This window comes from Solanum stenotomum, chromosome 8 (assembly GCF_019186545.1).
Source record: "Solanum stenotomum isolate F172 chromosome 8, ASM1918654v1, whole genome shotgun sequence".
Classification (NCBI taxonomy): domain Eukaryota; kingdom Viridiplantae; phylum Streptophyta; class Magnoliopsida; order Solanales; family Solanaceae; genus Solanum; species Solanum stenotomum.
This window is the reverse complement of record NC_064289.1, coordinates 3,522,064-3,542,033: the sequence shown is the minus strand read 5'-3', so window position 1 is coordinate 3,542,033 and position 19,970 is coordinate 3,522,064. Positions and strand designations below refer to the sequence as shown.

Here is a 19,970-nt window from a genome sequence, read left to right as displayed (position 1 = left end):
TTAATCTGTCCAAATCCGATCTAATCGGCCTATTTGTCATCACTATAACTCAACAGGAAATAACTATAGTATAGTTGTTGATCGCACTTGAGGCTAACGATAGAAATGAAACAACCAAGAAAACTAACAAATACTATGCATTACCCACTGATAATTAATGGCTAACCAGAATTGAATTTGCAAGCCATGGCTACCATTTTCCCGAAAAAGTACACTAGTTCAGCTGTTCAGGTACTCAATCCTAAAGATGAAACCAGCTGTCGGCTGAATGCTATGTATGGTGCAAGGAAAATCTACTTCACTCTACCTCCATATCAGAAATAGCTTCATTTAAGACACTCTGAAGCTCTTTCACTCTGCGTTTTGCCAGTGCGACGCAATCCTGAAGAAGAAATTAATGAACTGTTAACAGGATTGTTTTAGGAACCATTGCAGATCAATAGGGAATGGAATGTAAGTTAACAAACGTCTCCAGAAAAGTGAGTATGACATAAGAAAATAGCATTATTTTAATACAAACAACAACATACCCAGTGAGATCACACAAGTAGGATCTGGGAAGGGTGGGTGTACCGCAGACCTTACCCCTACCTTGATGGGGTAGAGAGGCTGTTTTCGATAGATCCTCGGCTCAAGAAAAGTGATTTTCGAAACAGGTTTGGGAAATTTTAATTTCCTTGTTTGTTTTCTTATGATTTGTTGAACTACAAAACAGAACTGATTAAAAAAATCTTATTTATAATTATCATAGCAATATAAAACATATTAAACAGAAAAAAAATTATCTTGACAAAGTTTCTCAAGGGTCAATTTGGACAACATATAACTTCTAATACAAACCTGAACCAAAACTAGGCATCCAAAAACAGCTTGCCTGGGTATAACCTCTTTCTGTCCTCCTATCCGATAAGATTTCTATATTGTTCTTTTCTCAATAGAGAGGGGAGGGAAGACAGTTACAAAACATGCCCAAAAACAATTGGAAATCTTAATGTCCCCTTAGATAAGTTTTCCGATAACTTGTGACCTCCTTTACCTACGATCTAAGATAAATATCAAATGTGCCTTATAAAGAAAAGTAGAGAAAAATAAACCTTCTTGTCCGTTTAGTTAAGCATTAGGATTATGATGCAAACTAACCTGGATGACTGATGTATGGGCATGAACTGGTCCCCCTGGTTTATAAAGTGAAACAAGCTGGTAGGACGAATCCAATACCACAGTTACAGCCGTTTCCATTATAGATTCTTCCTCTGCTGTAGGATCTGCTAGGATGTAGTTCTTGTGAAGTAAGCACGTTAAGGAGAATGGTGGAGAGTTCAATTTTAGTTTTCTTTTCTCTGTATTGACAGGTTGCTTCTCCAATTTCAATTGGATATTGTCCTCAGAAACAAGAACTATTCGCCCATCTTCATTCAAAGACACTACTGGAATGTTCACTGCGAAAAAATCATTTCCTACGTAAAATTCCATGCATATAATAATCAACTTTCCCAGACTGATACGTACAGCTATAAAGAACTCAGTGCATATAATATTGAACACTTCAGAAGAAAACACTCTTCCCACATAGCAAGAAAAGAGCTATTGACCTACAGGGATTGTTGCAACCTTAAGAAAATTTAAAATAAAATCACATGACTGCACCTAATATGTGCACTCTTCTTCATTCCTTCATCTCTTTCTCAATAATGGCTTCATAATTTTATTGCATGATATTCCTTTTAACAAACCAAAACTAAGTGCAGAAGATTGCTCTTGACCTATTGCTTAAACTAAGAACAGTCCATCCCCTCTCTTTTTGTTCTCTTCAAGACTGGCCTTCCCCTAAGGTTTATTACATGACATATGCAGGCCAGATTCTTGCAGATACTTGCAGATACTTGCTCCCTGAACATATTGCTAATTGCTCTAAGAACTTGTGCAGACAGCTGGTCCTCTTTTTACGGTCACCTGTTTGGTATAATAAATATTTTCTGTAATCACTAAAACATCTTCTTTCTTACCCTTTTTCAACTTTGATATCGAAAACCTTTCCAAAATTTTGTTTTAACATGTGGTCCATTTCCAATCTCAAAATCAGAAACAGGATATAAAGTACAATATTGTTGTCTCTCATGGGACAAGTAATGATTACAGGAATACTCAAGAAAATCCAATTAATAGCAAACTTACAATGCGAAAAGGCAGCAACTGTAGATAGTAATGCAGCGTCAAACAGAGAACCGTCAGCATCCAAACAGTATATGTCCTGTATTAATCATATGCCATAGGAATTAATACCAACAAGTAGGCCTATGGTCTAAAAGCGGAATGCTGGGAGCAGGGGCGGAGCCAGCATGTCTTTAGGGGGGTCATCCGACCCCCCTTCGGTGGAAAATATTACTATATATACATGGTTAAAATCATTTTTTAGATATATATAATAGATGTCGAACCCTCTTAGGCTAGTTCGTATATTTACTCCTTCGAATTTTGAACCCCCTTATTGAACATCCTGGCTCCGCCATTGGCTGGGAGGAGGAGATATATGGAAATCCTTGGTACATCCTTCATCCAAAGATTAAAAAAACCACCAAAACTCTTAGTTGATGGTCGAGACAGGCTTATGGAGACATTTTTGAAGTTCCTAAAAAACTGGAAGCTGATATGAGATCACTGGAAGATGAATGTGTAATCAATAATTCATCTGAGAATAGAGAAAGCTTTCCAAAAATCGAGCGGAGTTTACTAAATACATCTTGCTTCAGGATAAAATTCTGAGACAGAAAGCAAGGGCCAAATGGTTCGAAGAAGGTGATGCTAATACTTCATACTTTCATAACATTATCAAAAAAAGGAGGAGACTTACTATTAGCAGGATCATGGATGAAGATGGTGAATGGATTGAAGGAAATGACGGGATTGCAGAGGCAGCACTGAGACATTTTGAAAATGTTTTCAGACAGGAAACTCATATCTCCAACCTGGATGCTTTAAACCATATTGAAAGAATGGTGACTGAAGCGGATAACAAAAGGCTTACCGCCATCCCCACTATGCAAGAAATTAGGGACAGTGTCTTCTCAATTGACAATGAAAGTGCACCTGGTCCGGATGGGTTGAATGGTTGCTTTTACCAAGCTACATGGAGTATTATAAGCAATGATCTTTCTAGAGCTATTGAGGCTTTCTTCAATGGAGCTAAGCTTCCAAAGTTTTTTACTCACACTTGTTTGGTAATGATTCCTAAAATAGAGAACCCTCATAAGTTCTCTGACCTTAGGCCAATCAGTCTGTGTAATGTCTCCACCAAAATCATCTCCAAGATCATCAATTCTAGACTAGCTGGTATTTTGCCTATGATCATTTCTCAAAGCGAGTCAGGATTCATCAAGGGAGGGTCTATCTCAGAGAATATAATGCTAGCTCAGGAGATTATTAACGATATCAAGAAGCCTACTAGAGGTGGGAACATTGTTATAAAGTTAGACATGACAAAAGCTTACGACAGAGTATCGTGGGAGTACTTGTGCTTAATTTTGAAAAAGTTTGGCTTCTCAGATTGGTGGGTTCACATTACCAACAATTACATTCCAACAATTGGTACTCAGTCATAGTGAATGGGGGTAGGCATGGCTTCTTTAAGTCTGAAAGAGGCCTGAGACAAGGAGATCATGTATCCCCCTCTCTTTTTGTCATAGCTGCGGAACTCCTATCGAAAATGCTAAACGATCTAAATTATAGAACTGGGTACAAAGGTTTTCACATGAACTCTAATGGGCCTCAAATCAACCATCTATCCTTTGCAGACGATACCATCCTGTTCTGCAATGGTAGTAAATGACCTCTGGAAATGATTTTGAGAGTTCTGAAAACGTATGAAGATGTCTCCGGGCAGCTCATGAACAAAGACAACTTTTGTTTTACGGTAGCTGCCAACACCAACACTATTACTATCACCAGGATCAAGAGAATCACTAGTATGAACCATCAACAATTTCCTATCAAATATTTGGGATGTCCTCTAATCACAGGGAAGAAAAAGATTTCTCACTATTCTGGCATGGTTAATAAAATCATCAATAAAATTAGGGGATGGCATACTAAACTTCTTTCAATGGGAGGAAGAACTATATTGATCGGACATGTTTTGTTGGCTCTCCCGGTCCATCTACTGTCAGCCACTAAATCTCCAATGGGTACTATAGAACTTATTGAAAAATACATTACTAGATTCTTTTGGTCTGGTCAAGAATCTAGAGGAAAGTACCATTGGGTCTCCTGGAAAAACCTTTGTTGCCCATACAGTGAGGGGGGACTAATTTTAGAAGTCTTTCAGACACATGTCAAGCTTTCCAAGCAAAACAATGGTGGAACTTGAGGACGACTAACTCCTTATGGAAGCAATTTATGAAAGCTAAGTACTTCAACTTTGACCACCCCAGCACAGTTCAATGGAAAAAGAGGAAAGCTCAGAGTTGGAAAATACTTGCTGAAATCAAGGAAGATGTTGAATGCAATATCATCTGGAAAGTTGGTAAGGGAGACGTTTCCTTTTGGTTTGACAATTGGTCTAGATTGGGACCTCTTTGGCAATTAACTCCTAACAACGACCACTATAGCCAGATTACAATTAAGGAGGTCCTCAGTAATGGAACTTGGAACTGGAACATTCTGCAACCTCAGTTAAATGAGGAGACCAAGGCTAAGATCATTGACCTCAATATCAGGATTGATGAACACAAGAATGACAGAGCCATTTGGTCCCTAGATAATGCAGGCCTTTTCTCAATCAGCTCTGCATGGAATATGCTGAGACAAAAAAGGACCACGAATAATTTTGTCAACTATATTTGGCACAAAGACATTCCATTCAAAATAATGTCCTTCCTGATCTGGAGAGCGATAAAAGATAGACTATCCACCGAAGAGAGAGTAGCCAGGTTTGGAATTCAGGTGGATGCCACTGTTGTAATACAAACAACACTATTACTGAGATGGAAGACACTGACCACCTATTCAGCAAATGAGAGCATGCTAGGAGACTCTGGAAATATTTTGCGGACCCTCTTGGGATTGAACATATAAATAGGAGTTTGAAGATGCTCCTCCTAAATTGGTGGAACTATAAGACACCTAACATCATTGCTAAATTCATTACAAGGATATTACCACTGATCGTATGTTGGGAATTATGGAGGGCCGGATGCAACAAAAAATTCAATAATATGAACCCCTCATTCTACAGAACAAAAACTAACATACTATCCTTTCTTTTGCAGGTCATTAATAGGAGATTTGAAAATGCATTGGAGGACAATTTGCCAAACATGTGAAGCAACATTACAACAAAAAACCACCACAATGGTTAGATGGTTAAGGCCAATGACGCAGAGAGTGAAAATCAACAGTGATGGCAGTTGCAACCAGGGTACGTGTGGTGGTGGAGGACTAGTCAGAGATGAACATGGAAGATTTATTTTTGCCTATACTATCCACCTAGGATTTGGTACAAGCAACATGGCAGAAGCATCAGCCATGCTTTTTGGACTTAAATGGTGTGCACATAATGGCTTTAGAACTGCCTTGGGCGAAACAGACTCTTTACTGTTGGCTAAATGCATAAACAGAGAATGGAAAATTCCTTGGAGAATTCTCAATTTCATAGAAGAAATTCAGAGTTTAGTTGAAGAACATTGGTTCGAGATCAATCATAGCTATAGAGAAACTAATCAACCTGCTGATAGATTGGCAAACTTGGGTCATAGTATTCCGGGAACCCAAGTGTTCAACTCTTTTGCTGAGCTTTCAAAACACATTAGGGGGCTTATTAACATTGATAGATGGAATTTACCATCTTTTCGAGTCAAACATACCAAATATGCCCAAATAGCTTATGAACCTCCTTGAATTATGTATAAAAGGATTGAGTAGGCTAGACTAGTCTCATCTCGATGGTCATGTACAAAGTTTGGTATACCAAACTCAAATATGTAACTTTTTGCACATAAATGATCAGTAGAGACGATGTCTTTGAGTTAAAAAATAAAATAAAATGAAGAAATAGAGGGGACAATTCAAAGACCAACTATGAATAAGTGAAAAACTAGTCCAAATCTACGTGTTGAGGGACGGCCTTACGGGGTAACATATTTAAATGGTTACACCTAGATACGCCAAAAATTTCCATTGTTTCATATTCTGATGACTTAACTCTTCAATTAACGTAAAATTAAGGAACAAACTTTTCCTTCTTCTACCGACAAGGGGAAAAAGCAAGAAAACAAGATCTTCACATTCGTTAGCACTTACCAGGTAGGCCATCCATGCAGCTTTTCCTCCAACCAAGCACAACTCTTTCAAGTCAATCATGCCAGAACTGCAAACATTTCAATTGCTTATTAAGGAGATTGTACAGGCATACTTATCAGAAAGTGAAGAAAAAAAATATTAAGAAGATGCGCCAAGAGGAAAGACCTAAAATAGGAAGGGTAAACAAAGCCATGAAGATAACAATCGAAGTAATTCTTTCTTACTTCTACTTTTAAAAAAAAAAAGAGAAAAGTTAGACTTGCTCCACAACCAGAGATACTTCTTGGTATAAAGCTTTTTGTAGGAGTAGTATTAACAGATATGATCAAGTTCCAAACAGAGCAAATGGAGTCAGATCATTCATATGGCAGACCACCAACTAGTGTGGGACTGAAGCATGGTTAATCGAATGATGATTAACAACAACATACCCAGTGTAATCCCACAAGTGGGGTCTAGGGAGGGTTGATCGAATGATAATTAAGTTCCAAGAATTTCTGGGAAGAACAAGGATTCATGCAAAGGTTATTTTATCGGATGTCCCCAAAGGGACATGCAAAGGTTATTCTCATGGGATAAAGCAGAAGAAGAATATTCTCCCTTGTAAGTTGTAACATAAAGTTCGTCCAGAAGCAGCTGCTTCTGGTTGTCTGGTAATATTGTTTGGCACAGTATGAAAGATCTTTTAGATGCACATATTCCTCCGGGGGGACATTGGGTGTGGACATAAGGGTCTTTATGACACAATCAACAATTTGTTTCATTTTCAATTAGGTCTTGCTCTAGCTTCTTTAGGAGTGTGATCCCGACATAGTGAGCCCTTTCGTTCGTGATGAACTATTGGCACCAGTCTACATTTTGTCTCTGTAGACCGAGGAGAGGAAATCTTATTTAAAAAGCATAAAACTCTTGTGATGTAAAGTTCGTTCAAAAACTTCTCCAGGTAATAATAGCTACTACAATTTATTAACAATAAGTAATAACCCCTTCGAAGACTAGAAACACGGCCAAGATGCTTGAAGCAGGAGGATTTTCCCGATCAGATTATTATGTTTGCTGCAGATCATAAGTGGGTCTAGTTGAACCTTAAATAAAACTTGTGTTGTTGACTTGTTGTATTAGATTACCAGACGCTCAAAAAATTATAAAAACAAATCAGTAATTACCAAAAGGCATGGTCAATATTAAAATACCTAACATAATGAAATAGATGACAACGAATATTTAGACTCCAAGTTCAGATTATTTAAAAAAAAGGATATTTAGACTCCGAGTTTTGGGCACCTGCAAGCTATTACTACGTACCTCAATATAGTGTCTGACAGCTGCTTTGAAATTACTGATGCTGCCTCGGCAGGCCTACCAGGCCGAACCAGGGGAGAACAAATGGGAGGCATGTGAAATTCGATAGCTGCAATCACAATATAATCATATACATAAGCAGAAACTATATGGGTAATAAGATAATAAGAGCTGAGAGATGAGAGACCTTTTACCTATGGATCCCTCATCTGGACATTCAACAGTTGGTGTCATGATTTCCATTTTGATGGCGGCCAGCATCGTCTGCGATTGATTCAAGATGATCAATCAATTCAGAAGAAATTCAAGTGAAAATGGAAGCTCCTGTACATTAAAGAAGCAATTGATACATAGGAGACACTTACAGTGGAGCCAATCTTTACCAGTGCTGATCCCTCAGCAGAGGCCACGGCACCTGCAGTGATAATAGAAATGTATATTTGGACAAATCCTGAGAAAAGATAATATAATAACAACTAATAAGTTGAAATGATGATTAGACAAACCAAGTGCAAGTGTTGTATCTCTAGCGCTTCCGAGCTTTCGAGCATCAGGTCGGACTGATTTAAGAAGATGCTGCTCATGATAGCGCAAAGGGAAAAGACGTCTAAATGCGTCCACCTCCATCTCTGAATACAAGTCACTTGAGCCATTGGCAGCAGCCATTCTATAGAAATCAGATGTCTTAGCAATAGCCTTATAAACCAGGGATTATCCAATCATAGGAATGCAAGAAGATCTCATATTCAAATAAAATGCATGACCCTAGTATCCTGCTGTTCAGTGAGAATGAAGGTTTTGAACTTCGAAATTATAATAAAACAAGAAAGACATGCAGAAATGGTTGTTGGTCAATATATAAAGAAAATGGGAAAGAGGAAGTACTGTCAAAACCTCAACCCAACCTTGTGAAATTATCTTAATTCTTATTTTGCTTATAGTTGATTTTTTCTTCTTTCCCATAGAGAAATCAAAAGGAAAAAAATTTACAGAATATAAAAGTACCTTCTGTAACACGGTTGAAAATTATTTGTTTTGGGCTACTTGCTTTTCCACTTTGTGGTACTACACTGGGTTTGTTGTTGTTGTTAGTCTATCTGTTTTCAGTTATCAGATTCATAACTTAACCTTCAAAAACTTAAACAGGACACGTCGCACTGTCATCACCCATTTTGTAACACAATAATAATGTTTATCTACTTGACAAATTTGAAGTCTGAAATTTATGGACTTATAAGAAGATATTAACAGACTATTAATGGCAAAATAATAAAGGAGATTTTTCAGGCCAGTGACAAGAATCATTAGATTATTATCCTGCCATAACAGAAAACAATTGATAATCTAACTTTAGTAACGGAAGCGGTATAATTGACCTGATAGAGATTCATATAATCAACTTATCCTTAAACATCAGCAACATGGAATATTTTCTAATTCTATGTTCAGATTGCAATCACAGTAATTCCTTTGGGTCTTCTTAATTCAGAATCTTAATCTTTCAAGTTCCCAACCTTAGATACATGTCTAGATTCATCCCTGAGTTGCTCGGCTAAGATACATGTAGTTTATAGACAACTACATACGTAGCATAAACTATATTTTTTCCAACTGCTGTGATCGCACACACATATCAGTTCAGACGTCAGACAGAGTTGTAAGGACATTCTCACATCACCCAGTAACAATTTGGCAGTCTAATAGGGGCCTATAATGTCAAGCCAATCAACATCCGGATAAAAGAGGAATCTTTCCATTAAATAGTACAACTGCATAAAGATTGATATGTCCAAACTCAACTAGTTTGGAATTGACGCATAGTTAACTAACTAATTAACAGAGCTTGATCTAAGAAATAAGTGTTTCCAATTAGTTCTCTGAAAGGTAGTTTCATAGGCACAAGGTAAAAGCAAATCTTTTTCAAAATAAAGTTTGAAAATTTCAGCAAATACACAAGCATAATTTCAGCATAACAAAACTGTTGGACAACAATCAAGCCATGAATGGAAGCTCAGATAATAACTAGATGACATGGAGAGCACCTTTTAGCACCACATTTCAGAAAATACTCTAAAAATAAATAAATACAAATTATGTATTGAAGTTAGTGAATTACTGAAATTTTACAGCCAAAAGTGAATTACTCCATACATTATTTTATTTTATATGTCAATTTCACTAGCTCTGCTAACAGATACAGAGGTTTTTACAAAATCTTCACTATACAAATGGCCACAGACAGAAAGTTTTGGGACAAAGTTAGATATTTGCAAGGAAGAAAGTATTTTCCATCAGTAGTTTTACTTCTTCCAGAAAGTTAAAGAAAATGTAAAAACTAACTCTTGGTGGAACCCGAGAAACTTACAGAAATTTGCGGCTGAAGACACGGCAAGAATTGCTGGCGGAGTGAAGCGAGGGAGGGTTTTACTCGAATCGGAGGAAGAAACGGAAAAGAAGAATAAGGAGTGTGACTTGGGGACATATCATGAGAAAAAGCTTAAAATAGTCCCTAATCTTTGCATTTAGACTTTAAAGTCATCATTATTCTCCACAAAAAGCATTAATAGTCCTTTATATATATTTATGATACACAAAGCATTAATAGTCCATTATATTTACGATGTTAGTGTAGTTTTGGTGCACCACTGAACTTTTTTTGTTTTTGGAGATTGAAAGGTTCATCACATCAAAATTTTCAAATGTAACGATATAAGAAGATATAAAGGTCGCAAATTAGAATAAAAAAATGGGTACAAACTAACTTGTTTTTCTGCTTAGTAAGTTTGGTGGGTAATTGATATTAATATTAATCCTATAACTTCTTATTCTTCAATTACTACTACTATATGATGTTTGTTGTGCTTCATTTGTCATATTGTTATACTCTATGATTCATTACGTTTACTCTATTATTTGTTATGTGTTATTTGCTATATCTTATATTATTTTGGTATGTCTTTTGCAAAAGTGTTACTTGATCCGAGAGTTTTACAAAAAATAATTTAGATAGAAGCAGATTAAATTCTACTATTTCCAACCCCTTTATGAAAATACAATATAGTATTAATAAATAAAATTATTTTCCTAATAAGATAAACTTTTAATCTAATTTTCTTTTTATAATGGTGTTCCTATAAAAATAACATAAACTCGATTTGGCAATTTCATAATTCCTTTTCAAATTATTTTAGATCGATACATTCACAATGAACAATAAAAGTCAGCGTGTATTTTAATTACTTTAAAGTCAGCGCGCACTAGAATTTTATGCGTATACCTTTTTATCTTTAATCCCAAATGAATGAAAAGTAAAGTAGGAAAAACTGCGAAATATGCGAGATGCCGACCGAATTAATTTCCATGGCAGTTACCTTTGCCCAGTGTTAACGAAACCGTAGTTTAACTAAATTTGCAGTGCGAGGTGCGAGGAGTGTTAGAGACGAGCGTGGTGTCCCTTTCTCAGAGAGTAGATCTGAATATAGATCTCTCTCTGTCTACTAGGTGAATTGTTACCTTTCGGAAAAAAATGGAGTACATAGACAACATGCCGCTAATGGATCTGATGCGCTCGGAGAAGATGACTTTCGTTCAGCTTATCATTCCTGCTGAGTCCGCTCATCGTGCCATCACTTACCTTGGCCAACTCGGACTTCTCCAATTCCGTGATGTACTCATCTCTTTACCTGTGAATTTTTGTTTTTGAAGGATTTTGAAGATTGTTTGTTGATTCAGGATTGATACTGTGGTTTTATGATTTTGAGGTGTCACTCACTATATGTGCCTGATTAATTGGCCTGATTTTTACTCGAATAGTTAGTCTTCGAGAGTGATTTTGGTTATGTGGAATGCAATGTAACAGGAAAGTGTTGTTTTTGACTAAGTAACGATTCTGTAGTTTTAGTAGTCTATGTTGTGAAGGATTTGGAAGTTAATTAATGAATTCGAATAAGACTCGTTTACTTGATCACTTTTTAAGTGCCAAAGAGTATCAAAATTGAAGGGAAGCTTAATTTCATTCTTCTAATATAATTGTTCTAACAATCCAATGTGTTCTTTGTGTAAATTGAGGTGAGGTTTCAAAGGCATCAAATTACCGTGCTGGTTCTTTCTTTTGGGTTGGAGTAAGGCCAGAGAGAACTATCCACACTCTTGAAGATGAGACGCAGTCAATTTTTTTCATTATTATAATGTTGTTGTCCCTTTCAATATTTTGTATGATATTCGTAACTAGTTTGTCATCTTCAAGGGGATGTGGCAAACTTTTAAATATTATTATATTTTTATGATCTAGCTATCCTGACTTTTATCTCCAGTTAAGCTGCTTTATTTTCATTATCCAGCAAATAAACTGATTACCTAACTTCTTTTGTGCAGCTAAATGCCGAAAAGAGTCCTTTCCAGAGAACATTTGTAAACCAGGTATCTACGAATTTCTGTGAATACAGTAAATTCATCTTCAAAATTCTACATGCTTTTTACTAAAGTGGAATTGTGACTATAATCAGCTTAAACTGTTGACAAGTTTCAATGTGCTTGTACTGTTGACAAACTGCTATCTCTGCTAACTTTTGCTGGAACTTTGCTAAAGAGAAGATCACTTCCTTTTACTCAATTTTTAGTCCATAATTTTGTGAAATTAAGTCGAGCTGCTTAGAATTGCTCTTTCTCGCCTTTATTGAACCTAGAAATGAATACATATTGATCTGTTATTCCTTTTATTAATTACAATCTTGGGTGACGTTTGTAGGTAAAAAGATGCGTGGAGATGGCAAGAAAACTACGATATTTCAAAGATCAGATACACAAAGCCGGTCTATTGCTGCCTCCTCTTCCTGCTTCCCAACCTGATACTGAATTAGAAGAAATAGAGGTCTCTTTCTGGTTGTTACTTGCTGATAAATGAGTTTTCCTCTGTTTTCTTTTTCAATTATGGATTTATTCAGTAGCTTTTCCAATTAAACAAAAGCTCATATGGACAATTTGGTTCTTCAAAATTTCAGATACAACTTGCAGAGCATGAACATGAATTGATTGAAATGAATGCTAATAGTGAGAAATTGCGGCAATCATATAATGAGCTGCTAGAATTTAAGATGGTACTGCAGAAGGTACATTTCTACCTTGATATCTAGTCATTCTGTTAATGTGCAAGCATTCGAAGTAAGAAATGAATTTTGCATTAATGATGTGGTTTCTGAGTTGTTTGAGGCATTTAATTTTTGCCAAAAACTCCTCAGACCTCACTTTGTGGGACTACACTGTCTATGTTGTAGTTGTTTATGCTTACCTATCATTTTCTCTTCTAAGTTTGAACTTGTGAGCTGACATTCAAAGCTTCTCAGATCACCTCTTTATCAGAATTACCTGAAGGACCAAACTTATGTTTTTTTGGGTTTAAAATGTAATCATTCCTTTCAGAGATACTTATTTTTTTGGTCACCATCACTCCAGGCTAGTGGCTTCCTTGTTTCAAGTAGTAGTCATACAACTGACCGGGAAATAGAATTGGATGAAAATGTATACTCCAATGATAACCATGGAGATACAGCATCATTACTTGAGCAGGTAACTGCACAAATAACAGTTTTTTCTTTTGAGTAGCTTATATCATTAATTCATTGATGATTAAGTTCCTTAAAACTTTTTCAGCAAAGTTATTTTCAATCTTCAGGAGATGCATTCAGAACTGTCAAATCAATCCGGAGTGAGATTTATTAGTGGCATTATCTGCAAGTCCAAGGTTCTTCAATTTGAAAGAATGTTATTTCGTGCAACAAGGGGTAATATGCTTTTCAGTCAGGCAGTTGCTGATGATGAAATACTGGATCCTTCGTCAAACGAAATGGTCATCCTCTTTCTTTTGAACTTCTAATATAATTGAACCCTTCTAATTGGACATTTGCACTGCCATCTTTCTAAACATGGGTCAGCACAAAAGGAATTTGTTCACTAAGAAAAGTTTCAAATAAAGGAAAATTCTAAAATGCGTAAGATTTACTCATGACTCATGAGTCATGAATAAATAAGGAAAGAGTAGAAGCATTTCTCTCCATTTGAAATGGCCAAACTCTAACTCTCTGTGTCTATGCAATGTGGTTTCTTTAATTATCTATATGTTTTTTTCTATTATTATTATTACTCCCTCCTTTTCAAATTTTTTTTTGTCCTGTTTTGACTTTGACTTGACACGTAGTTTAAGAAAGTAGAGAAGACTGCTAAATCTTGTGTTCTTAAATGAAAGACATGTCAAATGCCCTTTAATCTTATGGTCTTAAACATGTTATGTGGAAAGCTGGAATTAAAGAGTTGCTTAAAAAAAAAAAAAGAGGCGTTCTTTTTTAAATGGACTGAAAAGGAAAGTAGGACAAACAAATTGAAATGGAGGGAGTATTATTACTGTTGTTGTTATTAGTATTTCTTTGTTGGATCCTTGCTGCAAGGAAATAGCCTGATTATAAAGGTTATCTTTTGGTTAACATAGATTTTGCTTCTGCAGGTTGAGAAAATAGTCTTTGTAGTATTCTTTTCAGGTGAGCAGGCGAGAACAAAAATACTGAAAATTTGTGAGGCATTCAGTGCAAATTGCTATCCTGTTCCTGAAGACACGACAAAGAGGAGGCAGATAACTCAAGAAGTATGTTTCTAATGGAAAGGAGTTTCATCGGCATTACAATTGAACCTTTTTGTGTATTAATTATCTTTGCATAATTTGTTGAAAAATTGTAAGTAGGAAATGGATAATTTTATGGTATTTCTGCCTAATGTAAGCAAGCTAAGTTTTAGTTGCCCTCAATTTATGTGTCGATTGACATTCAACGTCATAATATACATCAAGAATGGGCCAATGTTCTGTTATCTCCCTACTAGCACTCGTGCTATGTCTGATTGCCTTCACACTTATTCCACAATCACCTCAGCATGATTTGCCGCATTTGCACTTCAATGAGTCCCAACCCCAAATCTGTTTAGACACACTGTGATGTACATAGCATATATAATTTGTGATTGTTCATTCTTGAATGCTCTAAAGTAAGATATCTGAATGAGATAAACTTCTTGATTATAGGTGTTGTCTCGGCTGTCTGAATTAGAAACCACTCTGGATGCTGGCCTGCGACATAGAGATAAAGCTTTGACCTCTATCGGATATCACCTTACAAAATGGATAAACATGGTAAGAGATTAAGAGTGAATAGAATAGTTGTATAATCTTTCAGTTTCAAAAAGGAGTGAATAGAATAGTTGGAGTTATTTCTTTATACTGTAGTTTATTATTGTCTGGTGGGAGCAAGTGCACCTTGTGGTTTTGACAAATGAATTAATTGCTCCAACTTCATTTTCTAGGTTAAAACACAAAAGGCTGTGTATGACACTTTAAATATGCTTAATTTCGATGTTACTAAGAAGTGTCTAGTGGGTGAGGGCTGGTGCCCAATATTTGCAAAGACCAAGGTAAATTTCTTTTTTGATTCTTTTTGTAGCAGTTAATATATGGAGCTTTAACATGCACAATTTTATAACATTAATACCAAGTAATGACTCGTGAAAATTTTAGATACAAGAGGCTTTGCAACGTGCGACATTTGATAGCAGTTCACAAGTGGGCATTATATTTCATGTGATGGATGCCGTGGAGTCACCTCCAACATACTTTAGGACAAACAGATTCACAAATGCATTTCAAGAAATTGTTGATGCGTATGGGTAAGTTAAACATGCAGTAGCATTTCATTATTTGAAGAAAATGATGTAGACATAATAGTTTTGTCTTGAAATAGTTGATGCAGTTAGGTCATGGGGATAAAATGTTTGTTGACAGCATTAGTTCTATTCCATCATTTTTGCTGATTCTACTGATAGCAGCATGTCCATCTGAAATTACTTCAACATAATTCAAGTTGGTATTCTATGAAGATGTAAAGGGGAGATGATGTTAATGTCATGACCCGAAATAGACATGTTTGTTGATGATGTTTTAGATGGTACATTGAAACTTTATTGCATTTGCTGTTTTATCTTACACTTCACTCATTTTTGCAGTAAAACCTTTACTTGTTTCAAGAATGTTTTTCATATGCCTGAAGCTTGGCAAAATAAATTTTTAATAGAAAAGATTCTACTTTTCAACATAATGCATGCCATGATTTTTGGTTGTAGTTGTACATAATGCTTCAGCTCTTCAGATGAATTTCAATTTCATTTGTTTCTCAAAAGAATATATGAATATGAATATCCATATGTTGTGCACTTAGGCTGGTCCAAACAGAAAACACTTATAATGCTGTTTTTCTTGACAGTGTTGCCAAATACCAGGAAGCAAATCCAGCTGTTTATACCATTGTTACATTTCCTTTCCTTTTCGCTGTGATGTTTGGGGACTGGGGTCATGGAATCTGCTTGCTCTTGGGAGCATTAGTTCTTATCGCAAGGGAAAGCAAACTTAGTTCTCAGGTTAATACTCCTATTGATTTAAGATTCTTCTTTGGAGGGCTGAATTAGAGCAATCATATAATTATATGTTCCTTTTGTGAATCAAATAACTTTTCCTGGCAGAAACTAGGCAGCTTCATGGAGATGCTCTTTGGTGGTCGCTATGTACTCCTGTTGATGTCAATATTTTCAATTTACTGTGGCTTGATATATAATGAATTCTTCTCAGTTCCCTTTCACATATTTGGTGATTCGGCTTACAAATGCCGAGATGCTACATGCAGGTATACAATAATTACCATGCTACATTTTCTAAATAGAAATTGACTACAATTTCTGATTATGAGGAAATAACGTATTCACTTTGTATCAAGTGTATCAACGATTACAATTGTATCAAGTGCATACATATGTATCATGTGTTGTATACTCTTACATAATACGATTGATATGATATTGTATCTTGACATTACTGTGTGTACATTACAGTGATGCACAGACAGTTGGTTTAATAAAATACAAGGATCCGTATCCATTTGGCGTGGATCCAAGCTGGAGAGGCAGCCGTTCAGAGCTTCCTTTTTTGAATTCTCTGAAGATGAAGATGTCTATTTTGTTGGGTGTGGCCCAGATGAATCTTGGAATCATTTTAAGTTATTTCAATGCACGTTTCTTCAGCAGCTCACTTGATATTAAGTGTGTAATCATTTTCTCTTCTCTCTTTTTTCATGGTTTGCCTGTATGTTGTCATTTATTCTGTGATTGGTTGTTGTCAGGTATCAGTTTATACCACAAATAATCTTTCTCAACAGCCTCTTTGGATACCTTTCTCTTCTCGTTGTTGTCAAATGGTGTACTGGTTCTCAAGCAGATCTATATCATGTTATGATTTATATGTTCTTAAGTCCTTTTGAGGCTCTTGGTGAAAATAGGTTGTTTTGGGGCCAGAGTGTGCTTCAGGTATGAGGTACCCTTCTATTTCCGGAACATGTGCTCTTAGAGGTTGTTTGGTTCTTAAATGGGGTATGGTAGAATTGTACTAGCACAAAATTATTGTGAGAATATTGTCAATTAGTGAATTATTAATGGGTTTCTAATACATGCATCCCATATTTGGGATTTTTGGAGTGGGGTTTAAATTCTTTTAATAAAAATGCCTCTGGCATAATTTTTATAAATAACTTGTAATGAGTAGTTAAATATATATGTATGTATGCATTAAAGGTGCCATATGCAACTAATAGAAAGAACAAGTAACAAACAAAGAAATATGAAAAACAAAACCATTAATGAAGTTCTTTTTTCTCCCTTGTCCGTCACACAATTCGATATCAAACAACCCCTAAGAATATGTCTGCGTCCTTGTACCCCTCTGTTAACAATTACTGTTGCAGGTAATATTGCTGCTTTTGGCACTAATTGCTGTTCCATGGATGCTCTTCCCAAAACCTTTTATTTTGAAGAGACTTCACATGGAGGTACTGTGTTGACTTTTCTGATTCAGAGAAAAGATGAAAGTAGTGAACCTTGGAACCCTTTCCAGAAATAACTTTTGTTTTCTTTGAGAGACATTTTAGTGGCATAGAATGGAGAAACCTTTAAAAAGGAAATTCTAATTTCTATTTTGATTTATTTTTTTTCTTGGAGAGCGAGGGGTCCTGTTGGCATGCCATAAAATCTAGTAATAGTCAAGTAGGCTCCTATTGAGTACCTTACTTTATTGAAGATATACTTCCCTTTTTAAGTATGACTTCACTCTTGATATGTTGCCAGAATGAACTTCTAAATGTACCCTTCCATGATTGTCTGGTTAAATTAATTAGCCTGACAAGTTTTGAGTGTATGGTTTTTATCTAAAAATAGTGGTAAGAAGGGAATAGCCAAAAATATAAGTTTGATATACTAGTGAAGGCATTAATGCTTTCAGTTGTTAAGTAATATCTGCCAAGAGATATTAGGCTTTCGAAAATGGAGATTTGTGTCCTTGAACTTCTCATATCCTAAGATGAAGCTGCTTCATGGGAAATTTCAGCATGGCATATGCTGTGTAGGTAGGGTGATTACACTATTAGAGCTACTTGTGCCACTAGGTGACTGTCTGAGATTGTAATCCATATTCCAATTGTTTTTTTTCTCTTCCTTTGTTCGGAAATTGTGAGAAAAGGTGGGATACCTTTGCTTGTTTTTCAGAAAACCCCTTTCTAGTGTACCTTTTAGCAGCCTCCTTCCCTGTTCTCACTCTAGCAGATCCGTTCCAGTCAGACTTTCCATTTTTCCTTTTATTTTCTCTGTTTTAACCAAATATGAGAATGCAACAAAGTTCTTATTTGGTCGAGATCCCACCTAAAATGAACAGGAATTTTATTCTGTACACCAAATGGTTGCATCTGTTCCTGTATAGATGTAGTTTAGGTGTCCATTGATGTTACTGAATTCGCAAATATGGTTTTATATATTGACAGGATCTGAGGGGAGGACGGAGAGCCTTATTTACTTTTGTATTTAATTTTGCGCAATTTCATGTACTGCCTATCAATACTACTTAGTATCTTGAAGGCTTTATTTCTCTTGCACCTTTGATGATTCTCAGAGATTTCAAGGTCGGACATATGGAATACTTGGAACCTCTGAGATGGGTAGTGATGATCAACCAGATTCTGCCAGAGAGCGTGCCGAGGAGTTCAACTTTAGTGAGGTTTTTGTGCACCAAATGATACACTCTATTGAATTTGTACTTGGTGCTGTTTCTAACACTGCATCGTACCTTCGGCTTTGGGCTTTGAGGTAAATCCATCAATTACTTATTTTTTGTCATCAACTTGAATTTTGTATATTTCTTGAAAATTCGCTGTATATACCACACACGTTTATGTTGGTGCAGTTTGGCTCACTCTGAATTATCTACTGTGTTCTATGAGAAAGTTCTCCTCCTAGCTTGGGGGTAAGTTTTCATGTGACATTTAGCTATTTCATTTTCTTCTCACTGGCTGATCAAGTTTCTCCAGTTTATAGCTATGGCTTTCCTTTCAAAGGAAAAACCTAAATATAGCTATGATTTGATGTAGAATGGTTAATTTTCTTCATAATTTACTCTTGGTATTCTCGGTGTTGAATTTATCTGTCTATTATCATTCTAAGTTCAGGTATGAAAACATCATCATACGACTAGTGGGGCTGGCAGTTTTTGCCTTTGCGACAGCTTTTATACTACTCATGATGGAGACTCTTAGTGCATTCCTTCATGCATTGCGTCTTCACTGGGTGGAATTCCAAAACAAGTTTTATCATGGGGATGGTTATAAGTTCATGCCGTTCTCCTTTGCCTTATTAGCAGATGATGAAGATTAGTACATAGCGTTTCTTTCTCTCTTTTCTTCCTTTGGGGAATTCCGTGGAGAAGAAGAGTTCCCAATCTAGAGAAGAAGCCTGACAAGAATTTCGGAAGGACCCAATTTTGACTGACTGGTACATTTGACACACTTTTTTTGGATGAAAGCAGCTGAATTATGTAGGATAGAATTGTAAAGTTGCAGCACATAATCTTTTGGTATAGCAGTATGAAAAGGACCCTGAGGGTCGTAGTTAGCTGTTGAGGAAGAGATGTGTAAATTTTTCTCATTTCTTATATCCTCATCCCATTCTCTCAAACAGTCAGTATAATTTGTGAAGAGGGAATCTCTTATACCACCTGCATCTTCTGAGTTTCACATCTTTTTGTGGAGGAAAACTTGCTTATTCTAAAATTATACCTGCAAGTTGTATTCATTCATTTTGATGGGGGAAGTTTTCCTTCCCGTTTTGTAACAATAAATCCAGTCTCACTTACGGTGTTATGCTTCAGAAAGAAGAATGTTTCCGAGTGTGTATCAAATGTGTGAAACAGATAAACAAACTAGATGAGCACATGCCGTGCGTACCAGCACGAACATACCTGAAATCACTAT

At 36.1% G+C, this 19,970-nt stretch overlaps 2 protein-coding genes across 4 annotated transcripts; one reads left to right on the top strand and one right to left on the bottom strand.

Moving 5' to 3' along the window:
* Positions 1-35: 35 nt before the first annotated feature.
* On the bottom strand, positions 36-10,157 carry LOC125874360 (uncharacterized). Of its 3 annotated transcripts, XM_049555239.1 has the most exons (10): positions 9,962-10,082; positions 8,103-8,263; positions 7,962-8,011; positions 7,791-7,860; positions 7,600-7,705; positions 6,295-6,361; positions 2,176-2,251; positions 1,141-1,439; positions 308-382; positions 36-241 (listed from the first exon to the last, which is right to left on the bottom strand). In XM_049555239.1, the coding sequence occupies exons 2-10, from the start codon at positions 8,260-8,262 to the stop codon at positions 236-238; spliced, it is 909 nt and encodes a 302-aa protein (XP_049411196.1). In that variant the 5' UTR covers position 8,263; positions 9,962-10,082; the 3' UTR covers positions 36-235. The 3 variants fall into 3 exon arrangements, with proteins under 3 accessions (XP_049411196.1, XP_049411195.1, XP_049411194.1); XM_049555238.1 differs by having other exon boundaries at positions 36-382; positions 9,962-10,157; XM_049555237.1 differs by having other exon boundaries at positions 36-382; positions 8,103-8,372; positions 9,962-10,022.
* A 746-nt stretch (positions 10,158-10,903) lies between these two features.
* LOC125872836 (V-type proton ATPase subunit a1-like) lies at positions 10,904-19,859 on the top strand. Its single transcript, XM_049553637.1, has 18 exons — positions 10,904-11,263; positions 11,971-12,015; positions 12,344-12,466; positions 12,597-12,704; positions 13,048-13,161; positions 13,268-13,441; positions 14,093-14,230; positions 14,663-14,770; positions 14,941-15,048; positions 15,152-15,300; positions 15,894-16,047; positions 16,150-16,310; positions 16,516-16,722; positions 16,803-16,986; positions 17,421-17,504; positions 18,617-18,810; positions 18,908-18,967; positions 19,170-19,859. Exons 1-18 carry the CDS (start codon positions 11,123-11,125, stop codon positions 19,372-19,374), a joined length of 2,457 nt encoding a protein of 818 aa, XP_049409594.1. The 5' UTR covers positions 10,904-11,122; the 3' UTR covers positions 19,375-19,859.
* The last annotated feature ends 111 nt before the right edge of the window (positions 19,860-19,970 follow it).

Bases quoted from the DNA above. Each gene is read 5' to 3' on its own strand.
- LOC125874360 (XM_049555238.1), bottom strand. From the start codon at position 8,262: ATGGCTGCTGCCAATGGCTCAAGTGACTTGTATTCAGAGATGGAGGTG. The intron at 7,706-7,790 runs GTAAAAGGTCTC...TTGTGATTGCAG, and splicing joins TCCAGATGAGGGATCCATAG to CTATCGAATTTCACATGCCT. The intron at 1,440-2,175 runs GTAAGTTTGCTA...ATTTTTTCGCAG, and splicing joins AGTTGCTGCCTTTTCGCATT to TGAACATTCCAGTAGTGTCT.
- LOC125872836 (XM_049553637.1), top strand. From the start codon at position 11,123: ATGGAGTACATAGACAACATGCCGCTAATGGATCTGATGCGCTCGGAG. The intron at 12,705-13,047 runs GTACATTTCTAC...CCATCACTCCAG, and splicing joins TTAAGATGGTACTGCAGAAG to GCTAGTGGCTTCCTTGTTTC. The intron at 13,162-13,267 runs GTAACTGCACAA...TTCAATCTTCAG, and splicing joins CAGCATCATTACTTGAGCAG to GAGATGCATTCAGAACTGTC.